The sequence below is a fragment of the Cavia porcellus genome, unplaced genomic scaffold (assembly GCF_034190915.1).
Source record: "Cavia porcellus strain 051 isolate PalLab524CR breed Dunkin Hartley unplaced genomic scaffold, mCavPor4.1 scaffold_29, whole genome shotgun sequence".
NCBI lineage: Eukaryota > Metazoa > Chordata > Mammalia > Rodentia > Caviidae > Cavia > Cavia porcellus.
Window position 1 is genome coordinate 25,774,508 of NW_026947512.1, and position 15,647 is coordinate 25,790,154.

Genomic DNA, 15,647 nt, shown 5'->3' on the forward strand with positions numbered 1-15,647 from the left:
TTATACTTCTCCTTCCTCTTTTCACATCTGTCCAAATCTCCAGTGATCACTCTTCAAGTTTTTTGATTTCCATAAATGAAGGAAAATATATATGTCTCTCTGTATGTTTTATGTAATATGCCCTCTAGTTGCTTCAATTTTGCAACAAATGACAAGAGTTCTTCTTAAGGCTATATCACTCAATTGTGTGTGTATGTATACTACATAGTATGTATACATCTATAAACATACATAAACATATATCACATTTTGTCTATTCATGTGTTGATGGACATAAACTGGTATATAACTTACCTATTGTGAACAGTACTGCCAGAAGTATGAATTGCACATACATCACTGGTATGATTGTGGCTTACTGAAAATAAGATCTAGGTATGGGATATTTAGCCCATACTGTAGAGCTATTTTTTTAATTGTTTGAATGTTCTTCATATGTAGTTTATTACTTTCCCACCAAAAATGTAGCAGAAGTTTTCTTCACATCTTTTCCAGTAATTGACTTTCTTTTTAAGATAGCCTTTCCCTGTGCTGACACCTTATAATTTTGATTGCCTTTCTCTATTAAAATATTGGGAAATTTTCATATTTATTGATCATTAATGTTTATTTTCCTTTTATTTTTTTGAGACAGGGTCTTGCTGTGCAGTCCAGGCTGGCTTTGATCTCACTAATGGAGCCCGAGATGGCTGCAAACTTGCCAGGATCCTCCTGCCTCAGCCTCCCAAGTCTTAAGATTGTAGGCATACACCAGCATGCCCAGCTAGTGTTGAGAACTGTCAGTTCAGATCATTTGCTCATTTTTGGTTAGAATGACTTACATTTTTTCTGGTATTAACCTTCTTTCACACAAATAGTTAATACATTCAATCTTCCATTGTAAAGATTCTCTTTATTAGTTTCCTTCGCTGTGCATAAGTTTTAAATGAGTTTGCTTTTATCAATTATTTATTTCCTGATTTTCTTTCTTTCTTTCTTTCTTTCTTTCTTTTTTTTTTTTTTTTTTTTTTGTACTGGGAATCAAACTCAGGACCTTGCACTTGCCAGGCAGGCTCTATAACACTGAGGTATATCCTGGCAATTTCCAGAATGTTATTGGCTATATAGTATCTTAAAAGTTGTACCCTATGTTTTTCTGTAGGAGGTTGTTTATTTCTCTTCCATTTGCCTCTTTTTTCTATTTACTCCCTCCTCTTCCTCTCATCTTGCTCTTCTGAGTAGGATACTTCCAGTGACCTCTTTTCAAGTTTAGATATTCTTTCACTTTAGTCTGGGAGCTTTCAAACTGAATTATTTATTTGACTCATTTGACTTAAGAGCTTCATTTACTTTTTTTCAATATTTCTCTTGGTTGAATTTCTTATATCTGCATTACATTCCTCAGTTGTATTTTAGAGTTTATCTGTATTTTTAAAATCATTCTTTAATAGGCATTTATTCCATTTTTTAAATTTTGCATGTGTTGTTAGACAATATAATCTTTTGGCAGTATCATGTTTTTATTTATCTTTTCTTACACTGAGATTTTTGAGGCAGGTGAATCAGCTATCTACCATAACACACTGTGTTCATAGTAGGTGATTCTCTCCTGAAGGTGTGTCTTAGGATGTCGGTTGGTTAAGTGTGTTGGTTTTTATTTTCCTGCGTATCACATGCATCCCTGTTGCCTCTTTGCCTATCATGAGTGAATTTAGGCACAGTGTATAAAATGTCTGAGTAAGACTGACTGTTGCAGGCTCTGCAAGACTGAGGTCACTCCAGCTGTTCAGGGTTGTGCGGTGTTAGCAGTGGGTTTGGGATTCTCTCTGTATAGCTACTCTCCCATTGTGAATGGTGGTACCTATCAGTTGATGAGTTTCTCTGAGATACTGGGGATAGTAGCTCTTCCTTAACAGTGGCCTCCGATACTGGCAGCTCCAACAGTGGTGAGAGGCCTTGAAAGAACTGTCCCTCAATCTCATAGCAGTGCCGCTCAACTACTGTGCAGGGAGAGGCAGTGGTAGGAACCACACCACCTTCTCGTGTCACTCCCACATAGTCCTGATGCCAGTGGCTGTGTTTCTCTCTGCTGCTGTTAGTGTCTACCTGAGAACAGCATTCTGAGCCCCAGCCAGGCACACGCAGGAATGGTGTAGTGGCCAGGACTGTTCTCCCCAACTGTGTCAGCTATGCTGCCCACCTGGGAATAGGAAAAAAAAAAAAAAAAAAAAAAGCTAAACATCCTCTCCAGGCCTTCTCCAGTGTTCCCTGAGGCAGGGCGATAGTCAGAGCAACATGTTGTACTGTCCAAGGTTATCTCAGTATGCCCATCTGTGCATAGCAACAATAGAATCATGGTTTTCCTTGCCCATGCTGGCAGTAGTATGTACCTGTGTACCGCAAAGGGAAGAGGGGCAGCAGGAACAAGGTGGCCACCTGCTTTCCGTCCCAGTGCCGATTTAAACCTGTATGTCATTGGTCTCAGTCTCCTGGTTGTCACAACTCCCATCCTGTATGGTGCAGGGCACCCAGCTCGTTGAGTCGGAATCACTTTGTTGGGCCACATAATGTGTGCCTGGCAGCTACCCACAGAGGCAATGCGTTAAAATGTCTGTAAGGTCCCAGTGAGGGAACATAAAGGTGTTTCTCATTTCACGAGCCATCCAAATTCAGACTACAGCTCTCTACTTTAAGAAGGCTCCTGACCGTAGCATCCTGGATATTTCTGAGGGATATCAGATGATTCTTTTCCAAGGTAAGGCTACTGCAGATTTCAGGTGAACTGTTTCCACAGACTGTCAGCATGTGGGGACGGTGAAATTCTGATAGGTAGGGGGCACAGCACCTGTACTGATGGAGTTTGGCTGGACTCCTACCCCCCTAGGGAGAGTCCTTGGTTTTAGATGCTGCCTCTTATGCTGTCTTCCTTCATCTCTGAATCTTGCCAAGGTTTCCGTCTCTCTTGCTGATTTCCAGGGTTCCCCCAAAACATATTATCTCACAAGGCCAGGCATGTAGCTGCTACTTTAGCTCTCCTAGGGAGGAAGAGGCAAGTGCTGGGCACCTCTAGTCAGTCATATGCAGTCTTTTGAGGTGCCTGTCTGTTACTCATTCACAAACTTTCTCGTTTCCCTGGTTTTCCCCCTTTTATTTTAAAATTTATACTATTAATTCAGCCAGTACTTAGTATAGAATGAGCTAGGAATCTTAAATTTTCATATCGTGGACAGTTGTACTGGTACTTTTTAAAAATAAAGCAATGTTCTCACATACAAGTTATCTCTTATTATACAGTAAGGTCTCATAATATTCAGAAGTATATCTAATCTTTTTATTTTGTTCCTCTCCTCTATTTACCTATCTGTTGCTGATACTGTCCTGCTTTAGTTTTGGGGAAATTTTTTATATTTGATAAGTTGGTTATTTTTTGTTAGTATTGTGTATTGTTCCATATAAACTTTGACACTGACTCAAAAAACAAAAAAGATGCGAGTGAACATGCACTATTAATACTGTATAGTGCTTGATATTTATATTAATATCCCCACTCAAGAAAAGGCTTAATTTATTCAGAATTTGCTTGGTATCTTTCGACAGGATTTTATAATTTCCTTCTGGCTTACATCTTTCATGTTCAATTATCTCCTAAGCATTTTTCCTTAGCTGTTATAAACTTTCCCTCACTTGTATTACTAACTCATTTTTGCAAGTACAGCCTCCATACATACTTTGCAATAATTTATTTCTGCTCACCTAGTCTCACCTTCTGACTCGAGGCAAGCCAGTTTTCACCTTGGATCTTCCAAGGCTACCTTCCACTGCTTTGCCTTCATCTTCTTGCTCTTTGAGTGATTCCTTTAGAATTTAAATGCCACTTGCTCAGTATCCTCCTTTTTCACAGTACTCATCATAAACTTAACACTTCTGTTTTTATCGTCAGGGTTTAAATATGAAAAGTCCCCTAAAAACATGTATTCAAAGACTGATCTGTAACGCAGCCATGTTCAGAGATGCAGCTTAAGTGATCAGGACTTGAGCGTGGACCTCATCAATGAATGAACCACCTATGAGCTGACTGTCCAATGGACTGTTAAGAGGGTAGGGGAAACAGTTCCCTGGGGATATGCCTTTGAGGGGAATCTTCTCTTTGGCCTCTTCTATCTCTCCCTGCTTTCTGGCTGCCACAAGTGAGTATTTTTTCCCTGCCATGTGTTTCAGTTTCTGCCTTGAAGCCACCTGATACGAAGCCCTTTGGAACCATTAGCGCCACAGTAAGCTTTTCCCCCTTTAAATTGTGTTGGATATTTTATCCCAGCAACAAAAAGATGATGTGTATATCCTCATTTTACATGTGAGAAAGTAAGGACTGACTGCAGAAATCAAGTAATTTACCTAAAGTATTATACTTCTAAAAGGGAAGTACTGCAGTATCTGATGCCCTCACAGCCTCATGCACTCAGAGTGACGCTTTTGGAAGGTGACTGGAGTATGGGACATTGCAGCTGACTTGCTGTTAGATGGAGCTTGTTGGAAAGAGGCAGATCACCCTGGGTGGGACCTGGGAGGTTGCTCTACCTCCCCATCCCCTCCCTTGATCTCTGCTTCCCAGTTCTTTTGTGCCATGCCCCTGCACCATGGAGCCACTGGACCATGGACTGAAACCTCTACAAATTAAGAGCCAAAATAATATTTTGGATAGTTTGTTGTAGCAATACAGAACTATGATAGGATTGAAAAATGGTCTCTCAGGCATTGTAACACTCACAGTGAGAACTATTAAAAAGCCCCTGGTTACAAATCCTAACTCTAAAGTTTCCTTTTACAGTATTCAACATTTAAAATTAGATAGATATACAAATGAATAATGGAATTGATGACACATAAGAAGACTAGAAAGATAAACCTCTCAATTGAAAATGAATCATACAACTTTCATATCTTTCTCTGAAATCACCAAACTTTTACTTGAAATTCTTATTATGTAATTAAAAAGTGTAAGGACATGAATTTTTTTAAATAATTCAAGGGTCTTATTGCAACCTGTCATGCCATTATTTTGATTTTTAAAAGTATATGACTTACAGTACCTATGGCTGCACTAATTAGTATTTATAAACATATACTCCTGGAACTGACTTTTCCAGTACAGATATTTTTGAAGCGCATTTTATAACTAGGTCCAAATACGGTGTTATAGCTAAAATTTACTATTATTTTTCAATTATGCATACACATAATTAGTTGAAAGTACCTTAATGCAAGACACAGATTCTAAGATTAGTCATTGTTTTCCAGCATCTACTGGTCCCACAAGTGGATATGTAAGGTATATATTCACCAGTCAAGCAGGTTTTAGCCTCAACATTTACAGGCCTAGTAGCCTATGTTAAAAAGAAAATTCAATAAACTGTAAGATTATTAGTGCATTAGTCAGAGGAATTTAATCCATTGCCTAAATTTTAGATTCTAAAGGTACAAGACAGAAAAATGAATATTGTGTTTCTAATTTTAGAAAACACTTCTCAGGCAAAGACAGAAGACAGTGTGGAGTGACACACAGGGATGAGCCGTGGTCTGGCAGAGCTCCCCCGACTCCCCGCCCTCACTGCGATTCAGTTGCCCTTGGCTGTCTCAGGTTGGAGGCTTCTCCAAATGTAGGGCAGTTAAGGAAATGTGTAAAACATATTTCTGACACCTCTCCTATGAAATAGAGGAACAATGAGGATGCTGAGAGGGACTTGGGACACACAAATTTTACGGTAGTAATTTTTTATTTTTATACATTTATATTAGGATATGGTACAATTTTCAAAGCTAATAACAAAATATTGGTGTATTTAAAGCATAACAAAATAAAATATTTCACAAACCTCCATATTACAGTACTATTAAAATTATGCATCTGTGGGATATAAACAATACATTCATTTTAAACAGTTAATGTGAATTAACATTTTGGTTAAAATAAATATGGTAAATGTCAACAGCAACAACTGAATACATGGATATGAGAGAAGTGTTTTATAATAGATACTATGTAGAAAGAGCGTATTCATAAATCAACTGTAAAATTTTACTAAATTTACAATTACTGCACATTGTTGAGCACTTAATTTACACAGGGATACCCTTCATTAACTGATCCTAAACCTCAACATACAAAACAAAGTTACTCCACATTTTTCTAGGGTAACTGGTACTTAGAAAGGTTTAGAATCAGGTATATCATTCATTTTACTGCTTCAATCAACTGAAACATTTTAATATGAAAACATTAATTATAAGCAGAAATGTAAAGAAAGCATTTCATAGGTGATTACAAGGATTAGAACCTCTTGCCGGGCGTGGTGGAACACAACTGTAATCCCAGCCCTGGGGAGGCTGAGGCAGAAGGATCACTGTGAGTTGAGGCCAGGTTGGGCTATACAATGAACACAAAGTGGGCCAGAATTAAACAGTGAGACCCTGTGTCAAAAAAAAATTGGAACCTCTAATCTCCATAATTCTTTGCAGTGATCTTTGGATTTACAAAGTGGTTTTTCAGGAAAATTATGATCAAATGTATTATAAAAAGACACAGTATCTGAAACAAAAATATTTCCCTGCATGGAAAATAGTAACGGATTTCACTGATCACTAAATTCTTCCTCCTTGTTTTTTTTTTTTTAAGTAAATAAAACAATCTTAAAAGTCACTGTGATGAAGTTAAATTTATGAATTTTAGGTCCATGTACTCCTAAAGAGTATAGAAAAAGCAAAGTATCTGTTTTATCTACAGGGAATTTCACTGCAGTCAATTTATATCACATTAAAATGTACACGGCACTAATGATTAATAGAAAAAATTCTACTTATACTTTTTGGGAAAAATCTATTGACACAGTGTAAATGTTATGAGTCACTAGAATCTGGGAAATACAATGCATTAAGCCCTTATACAAATGACTGACCAGCTTTTTCTTTGCTTATTCCAAGATAAAATTATCCTCAGACATCATATACAACTATTACACTTTTAAAATAGAAGATTTTGTAGTTTTGCCCTTTATGTTTCGAAAATTTACAACTTACCTGAAATATTCAAACAATCTAAGAAAAACACTATGTGGAAAAAAAAAAAAAAAAAAACTAGTTACATTGGCTAACCTTTAGTAGGAACTCTCTGATAATGAGGTTTTCCTGTTGGTGGGATAACCCATCTCAAGGTTTTATAGTGGCATCCAGAGCCCTTTAACTGTGACTGTCACGTAGATTTTTGGCTTCACAATTCTATGGGAAATTAGTTGCTACTAATATAAAGGCATCTGAGGGAAATGTGTCTCCGCATCTCCACAACAGCATTTGCTAACCTCTACCCATTTCCTAAAACTAAATTAAGCATTACAATCTTGCAACTTCATGCACAAATACAGTACTTTCCTCAAAAACTTCTCAACAGAAATGATAATGTCAACAGTTCTGGCTACAGCAATGGCCAGTTTTCATTCTCCTAAACATATTCTAAACCTTATAACCTTGAGTGAATTGAGACTATATCAACATTCACAGGTACAGTATAACACACATTCTTTCTTCCTCTCTTAATGAGATACGCATGCATACAGGATGGCCCAAATTTTAAAAAGTTAAAAAAATGTTTTCAATTCAAGAAAGTGTTGTATTTTAAAAGAAAAATATTTCCAGAAAATTGGAAACATTAATGGGAAAAATGCACACACGATATAAATAAGAAAGTAACTTGAAGAATATAAAAAATTTCTGAGGGAACCAATCAAAACTTTAATAAAATCTTCAATAAAAACATGTTTACATTATAGTGTACAATTATGAGTTAAAATACATTTAGTTTTATAAAGAAACAAATATAGTACTGCCAGATTATTCAAAGAATATTTTTCAAATGTACAGACAATAAAAACACAAAAACCTTGAGCAATGTGCAACGTTAAAATCCTATCACGCCAGCCAAAGAAATCCTTTACCACTTTTTAAATGGATTCATTTATACCATTTTAATGTAAATAGAATATCAAAGCTATTAAAATACTTTTCAGTGTTTGACTCACATTTTGCCCCAATCTTTTCACATTTGATAGTTACACTTTGAATGTATAAGCTAAGAATTTAAATCTTTGCCAACTAGTTTATGCTTACATTTCTTATAAGAGTTATATCTGAAAGCTATAATGCTAATTAAGATATACACTTCAAACTAAATGTCCATAAATGATTACAAAAAGCAAACAAGTCAAATACTCAGATCTGTAAGTTTTCAGAATGTTTAAATTATTCCCAAAGATGTATCTTCAAGGTAGAAAGTATAAAATATCATATACAATTATGAAAACACCTAGTTTCCTAAACTTATGACAATTAGAATTAAGAAAACTATATTTCCTGTGTGGTGGATATGCACATATTTCCCTAGGCTTTGCATCCACCTTGATGTGTACAGGATGCAACTTCATTATTTGGCACTGACACTGTAAAGCACAATTAATCACTGGAAAATGTACTACAAACACGTATTAATAAAAAAAATTAACTCCCAATCTAAAAACCTTTGGTGATTACTCTCCTGAACCACTTTCTTTGCTAACATGCCGCCTGGTTATCCTGAAGCCATTTTGGATTTGCAAGAAGGTCAATTAGAATGGTACAAAATGAAGCTTATTATGAAAACTGGTTAAGGATTCAAACAACATTAGCTCTGAAATATTAATCTTGAACACCCAGACAAGAACAGGGAGGTATGATCTGCAAAAAATACTTTAAATTATTTTGGTTACCATGCTCTTCATGATTTAGCTGCTTGCAGTGCATGCATGCATCCTTTTTGCTACATCATAAACATAGGTGATGTCCGGTCGCTTCTCTGGATCTGGATTGATGCACATATTAACTAACTGTCGCAGCTGGAAAGAAAGGAAAACAATGTAGCATACTTAATCCAACTTTTTCAGTTATTTTAAAAGAAATTCTAAGTAGCTATATATTACCAAAATATTTTCGAACTCATTTTCCTCTTAATGTATTTACCACTAGGAGAGGCTTTAAAAAGGACTCAAGTGAAATTTAATCAGAAGATATCAATCCGTAAGGACAAGATTTTAAATTACAAAGACTCTAAGTTAACTGTAGATATGCATATATGTAATCTAGAACTTATTACACCAGGTTTGTTTGTAAATTAACCCGAAGTATAAATAGCAAAAGAACAGATACTAGAAAACAGAAAGACAGAACTTTTGCAAAAGAGAGGCAAATCATGAGATGGGAGAGGAATAAAAAGTATCAAGATGTCTTATGTACATGTACCAACTCCTTGCAATGAATGCAATCATCACATACTGCAAATATGTACTTATAGGATATTAAAATTTTTCTCAATAGGGTAGATGTCAATCATATACATTTATCATGAACCATTATATAAAAATATTTTGTATTTTATATGAGAAACCATTCTTCTAAACTAAGAATAATAAATTTTGAGCTAGATTGATAATTGTATTATTCCAATTTTCAACTGTGTGGGATAACATTTATATATCCCAATCTTTTAGAAAAAAGGACTCAAGTTTCTAGCACTAAAAGACAATCAGAATAAATCAAGAAAATATCTTCCCTTATGAGCCTGATCAAACAGGTAATATAGTTTTCTTTTCAATTTAAATGTTTTCATAATTGTAGGTGATCTTTTATACTCAAATCCTTCTGCCTTGAAGATGTATCTTTAGGAATTATTTACACATTCCAAAAACTTGCAATCTGCATTGTTACTAGAGTTTCTTCACAGTCCTCAACTTCTACATACTTTTCAAGTAAAGAAAAGCTTCTATGAAAAAGGCGATGTCTGGCAAAGATGCTATTCTGGAAAGTGTGTGTTAGGGAGGCTGCCAGATGAGGGGCAGGGTTGGAGAAGGACAGTGAAGTGGAAACCAGTCTTACTGAAAGAACTGTGTACTCTCACGCTCTCAGGTAAATCACTGGGGGTTTATTTCCTCACCCATTATAAAGTGAGGTGATCAGTAAGAGTATCCCGAGCTCTAGTTCCTGAAGTTGTATAGTTCTAGAAAAAAAATTTAATGATACAATTTTAGCTACCCATGGAAGTTTACCCATGTTTGATGGTAATTAACACTATACCCACATTGAGCAGGGCGGGCCTGAAGATATCAATTTATATTCCATTCAAAAGTGCAGAGAATAGCATTAAAAAAACTTTTAAGTAGTATGGTAATACACTGAGCATTTTATTATAGCGACCTAAGAAATTTAAATTGTATTTTATCAAAAGCCAATGTATCCAGTTGTGAACAATTGAGAAAACTGTATGAAAGTGCTTATATAATGATACTTACATTTAAAAGTATATGTTCTAAATTATCAAGCTATCAGGCATTTTGTTTAGATAGAAAAATGATAAAGGAAGCAGAAAGGATGGCAGGAAAAGATGATCCAGAAATCATATTTAACAAAACTACAAGTAGTAGATGCAACAAATTTTGTGCACTGCTTTTTTACTGCCACATTCTTCAAACTAGTTTATAAACTTCACTTTTCTTGTACAGTATTTTAGAATAGGGTAGAATTTCTAACCTAGTGACAAGAAAAGACTAGTCCCATGTTCTCCTGCTATGAGGAAAAGCCACTTCTGATTAGAGAAAGAATGATCCAAGTTTAGCTGAAGATGACAGTGACTCTGTAGCTCTCCAAAATAAAAGAAGGAAAACTAGTAATGAAAAGGAGAAAAAGAGTAAGGGAAACAGACAAGAAGTGGCTCTCAACCACTCCTTAGGAATGCCCATTACAAGGGACATCAGGAACTCTCAGAGCTAGCGCAAAGCAGTGTTTGTTTTTTTCTTCCTATTAAAATTCAATCTCCACCAATTATGGTTTATTTTGCCACAAAGTTTTCAGTTCCAGAGGAATTATGCACAGATCTATCACTGCATAAAAATCATATATATAAAATATAGACCATATTTATCAATCTATTAATGTAATTTTTAAAAAACTATGTCATATAATACATATAATTTGTGAAGAAAATCCTAGAAAATTAAATTTCTACCTTCACTGTAGCTCTTCTTCATTTGCCACAAAAATAAACATAGTAGATTATCTTCTCTGAATGCTGTAATACTTCTAGATTTTACCAGGTATCACTTCAGCATGTGTATAAAATTGCTGTTAGCATTACTAATGGATTCCTACATGAGTTATTTCTATTATAAGTTAGGACAAAGCTTTGTCCTCAGGTCATTTCCTACATAAATAATCTGCCACTCAAACATAAGAAACATTCCATTTATATGATTTCATTTATTCAATTTCATAACAACTCTATAGGTTGAGCACTATACAACAATATAGTCTTATAAAGTCGTACTCCTAAGGTTACAAAGGCATTAAGAGATGGGGCATGGAATGGAAACTGAAGCAGTCTAGTTTCAGAGCATACGCTTGTAATACCACGTCACACTGGCAGAAGAAAATTCTAACTCAGTCCATAGGCTCCCCTAAGGCCACTTCTGCAAAAAGATGGGGTGACTTCCCATACAGTCAAGGGCAAACTGTTGGGTTGTATGACTTTTCACAAGACTGTCAGCTCTAACACCCATTACTCCGGTACCTAAAATTAACTTATCTATCTTCATATTTCACAGGCCAATTTGGACCACAGAGAAACCACCAAATTTTGTCTAGAGTGCAAAATTCATGAAGAAATATAGCAGCCTACTTTATCCAAGACACATACTCTTAATGACAAATACATTCTGATTAGTATTGAAATAAGTGCCAATATAATGTTATCTCTAATTTAACTCATTCAAGAAAGTGGCAGTAACTCACTCCAAACACAATGTACTTGAATTTCAACTTGGAACAATTTCCCTATTCTGGATTATAAACTTACACAAAGATGCTGGGGCTTAGCTAAGTGGCAGGATGCTTGCCTACCATTCAGGAGACCCTGGTAATCCACCCACTGTATCCCAAAAATAACCAAACCAACTTATACAGTAACCTCACAAATATAAAAAAAGACTATGTCATATACACATTAAAAAATTAAAATGTGATTTGAGACTTCCTTCAATGTTAGTCTTACATCTTTTTAAAATTTCCTATAGACCTCAATGAAAATACTTCATTTTAAAATGACTTATACCTTCCTAATGTTTTGGAGTTACTTTACAAATCTTTAACAGTTATCCAATACTTTGCAATGATTGCAAGTATCATTATTAACCATATTCAAGGAAAATGTGTCAAGATAATGAAGAAATCCACTTATATTCCTTTATGTCAGATTTGAATTTCTAATATTAGGTCCTGATTTACTAAAAAGAATCTTCTGCACTTGAGAGAAACAGTTCTCTATTTATTACTTTGAATTGTTCTGGTCATGGAATTATTCCTACATGTTAAAGTTAATAAAAATGAGCAAAAATTTCATGAGTAAAATCATCCTAAAGTATTTGTTAACTTTTTGCTTATTAGTAAAACATGTATGTTTGTTGCTTTTAAAAAAACTTTTATAGGGCTGGGGCATAGCTCAGTGGCATAAGCGCCTGCCTGGCAAGCGTGAGGTTATGAGTTCTATCCTGGGTACTAAAAAGCAAAAAAGCAAAAACTTTTATATAAGGGCATGTCAAAAATAAGATGAAAGTAAATTTGAATATGCAAAAGCCTTTATAAAATCAAAGAGAACTTCAGTGAAATTTAAAAAGCAAAACAGAAAACCTTAAATGAATAAAAACATATAAAGTAAAAATACCATGAATTCTCAGTAATGTCTAAAGGATCATCAAGTCGTAAGTCATGCAAAAAGTAATGTTTTCAGCATAACAGATAAAATATTAGTATATTTTGATCTGTATGTTTCCAAAGAAGTATCACAGCAAACAGGTTGAAATAAAAAATATTAAAAAGAGAGTGGTCACAGTCATAGATGGCAGGGTGATAACCTAGTTACAGATCACTGTACAAGTAATAACACTATGGCTCTCTGTGCATTATAGCTCTAGGTCACTAACACAACTCTCAATAGAATAATAAAGACTACTGCTATTGATACTGTTTCTTTCTCACCCCATCTTAATTCCTCTGAGACCAATTATGCAACTTCTCAGATATACCCAATTTTTATCTACCCCAGGACACATTAGCACCCCATTGTGTGTCTAATACATTACACTAAATTTTGGAGCATTCATTATTTATACAAAAGGATTAGGTGTATCAAACTGGTATACCAAAGTGTCAGCAATGATTAACTTTGGGATAGAGAAAAAGGGAAAAAGAAAGTCATTCTATACAGCTACAAGGTAATGCAATGTCTATATTTCATAACTAAAGATCATTTAGTGTCTTTAAAACTAAAGAACATTACACAGTTTTATAGGATCCCATAGGATATGTGAAATATAAGCCACCATCTTGGATTCATGTCTTCAAGGAGCAAGTCTCCAGCATTGCTTCAGAAGCTCAGGTGAACAAAAGGCTTGCTTCTCTCTCTCTATATATATATATTTTTTTTTAAATAAAAATGGAACATTAGAGCTTAAATATCTAATTTTACATGGCAATTTTTCATTAAGTAGCCAACTGATATAAATGATGAGAATATCAAACTTACTAAAACTTTTAGGAAGGAAAATCAAATGTTAACCATAGTGTTTAACATTCAATGCAATTTTTAATAATGGCACAATTACATATCTCCATTTTAAACTAAAATATTTATATGGGCATTTGAATAATTATAGGAATTTCAGAATACTTATACAGAATTAACTTCAAGCATTGTGTCATATAATATGTCCTTCATTTAAATATTCTTGGAACCATATATCAGGAAGAATTTTCCAACATTTAAAGTAACATTTACTAATTTCCAGTACAAATTCTAAGAAATTCATGTAATTCTATTAAACTTTCAGAATCTAGCAAGTAAAAAATAAAAACATAAAAATGTTTAGGTTGCTCAAATTTTAAAAAAGTGAACATTTTAACTTCAAAAAGATGCAAAAAGACCCACTTTTCATCTTTTTTCTTATTTATATAAAGTGATTCTTTTATGAAACAAAACAAAGGTCCTATTTTTGGCACTGATTCAACTTTCTTAAAAATCTTTAAACATTTTCTGAATTTTCTTTTTAAATGTTAAAAACTAGTTATAATTTTTAAACCTTTTGCTGTTTTTCTTTCCTTAATGATAAACTGACACATAACAGTTTTTGTTCACCATGTTATAAACCAATCCATCTGATATCTTAATGTATGCAGTAAATTTACATAAAGAGTAAATGTACATAATCTAATATGCAAAAATAATGCCCACCTTACAATTTCCTTATCCCTTCCTTTTAATACTACAATGCCCTGAGTTACTACTAGTCAGAAGAGTGCTCTGAGTTAAATGCCTAATGGTGCCTTCTATGGGGGTAGATTCCAAATAAACATGGCAAGGGAAAGGGTCAGGAGCAAGAGGAGAAATACACAACCTGAAAATCTACAGCAATCCTGACAAGCTCAGTCATCCGCACATGAGTAAATTACTCTGGCTATGTGGCTCTGTAGTGAAGTAGGGGTAGGCCATGAAGTGGAAGCTCCTGCAGTCTAGCACAGGGAAGCCCCCTGCAGTCTCAACACCATCAGGATTTCCACTGCTCGTATGTAACACGAGAATAAGGCCACTGTCCTTACCAAAAAGCTGTTATACAGATTAAAGAAAATGGTGATTTTGAAAGTTGAAAACATTCTTCATTTTACCAAAGCCACATAAACACAACTGAAATTAGTTTAATTGAAATTCAAAATTTATTATAATTATTCATATATAACCGACCACAGGATAAAACTACTTTTTAATGACTGTATTAAATAAATAATTGTATTAAATCATGGTATTTTAAATAATCTGGAAAATCAAGACTTTTAATCTCAAGAACAATAAAAAATACTGCTATTTCTTACACATTTGAGTGAAGGAGCAGGGAAAGTGCTATTAGCCTCCTCTGCTAAACTATTCCTGGTTATTCCTGGAAAGGCCAGGAGAGAAAGAAAAACTGTATTCTCCCACTTTCCCTTTCTCTAAGGGGGAAAAAAAGAGAAGGGACTGTTGAAGTAGAAAAAAGAAAGCAAAAATAAAAAAAGGTTATAGCAAAGTAGGTAATAAGTTTGCTTATTTCATTAATTTTTTATTCTCTGGGGTGATCTTTCAGGTTGATACTTTATAATTTTTAGATCTGAGACATAGTCCCAATAATTACATTTAGCATAACAAATATTTTCTATCTGTGGGTTGGAGGTCTAAAACTACAAACTGGATGGATATTTAAAGTAAAAAATATAAAAACTGATCACAAATTAATTACTGATTTCTAAATCTTATTTTGGTTTGGACATGGTATATGAAATTGTGTATTTTTTGTTTAAAGTTGTAATGAAATCGAAAAGCAACACTGAGGTCCAATTCTACTCAATTGTTGCTATGTCTTTTCTATTTAAATTTAATTTTTGATAACAAATTTTCTGTATGATATTAATGCTCAGATTTGTAAGAATCAGTTAAAATTAACTCTTTTTATCATTTTCTAATTAGCACACATTCACTATTTCTTATACTAAAATCTGAGATGATGCACTGAAAAAAA

General features: G+C 34.3%; 1 protein-coding gene across 5 annotated transcripts in view; it reads right to left on the reverse strand.

The window, feature by feature from the left end:
* Nek7 (NIMA related kinase 7) overlaps positions 1-15,647 on the reverse strand; it is a 154,358-nt gene that overhangs the window by 12,615 nt on the left and 126,096 nt on the right. For 3 of the 5 annotated variants that reach the window (XR_010044358.1, XR_010044356.1, XR_010044357.1), the window contains exon 11: positions 8,769-8,894. Coding sequence is in view for 2 of the 5 variants with exons in the window: in XM_063239661.1 (XP_063095731.1) it covers positions 8,784-8,894 (111 nt within the window). In the remaining 3 variants the exon portion in view is untranslated. Of the gene's footprint in view, positions 1-5,731; positions 8,895-15,647 lie in introns of those variants that run through there. The other 2 variants (XM_063239661.1, XM_063239660.1) reach the window with 1 other exon arrangement.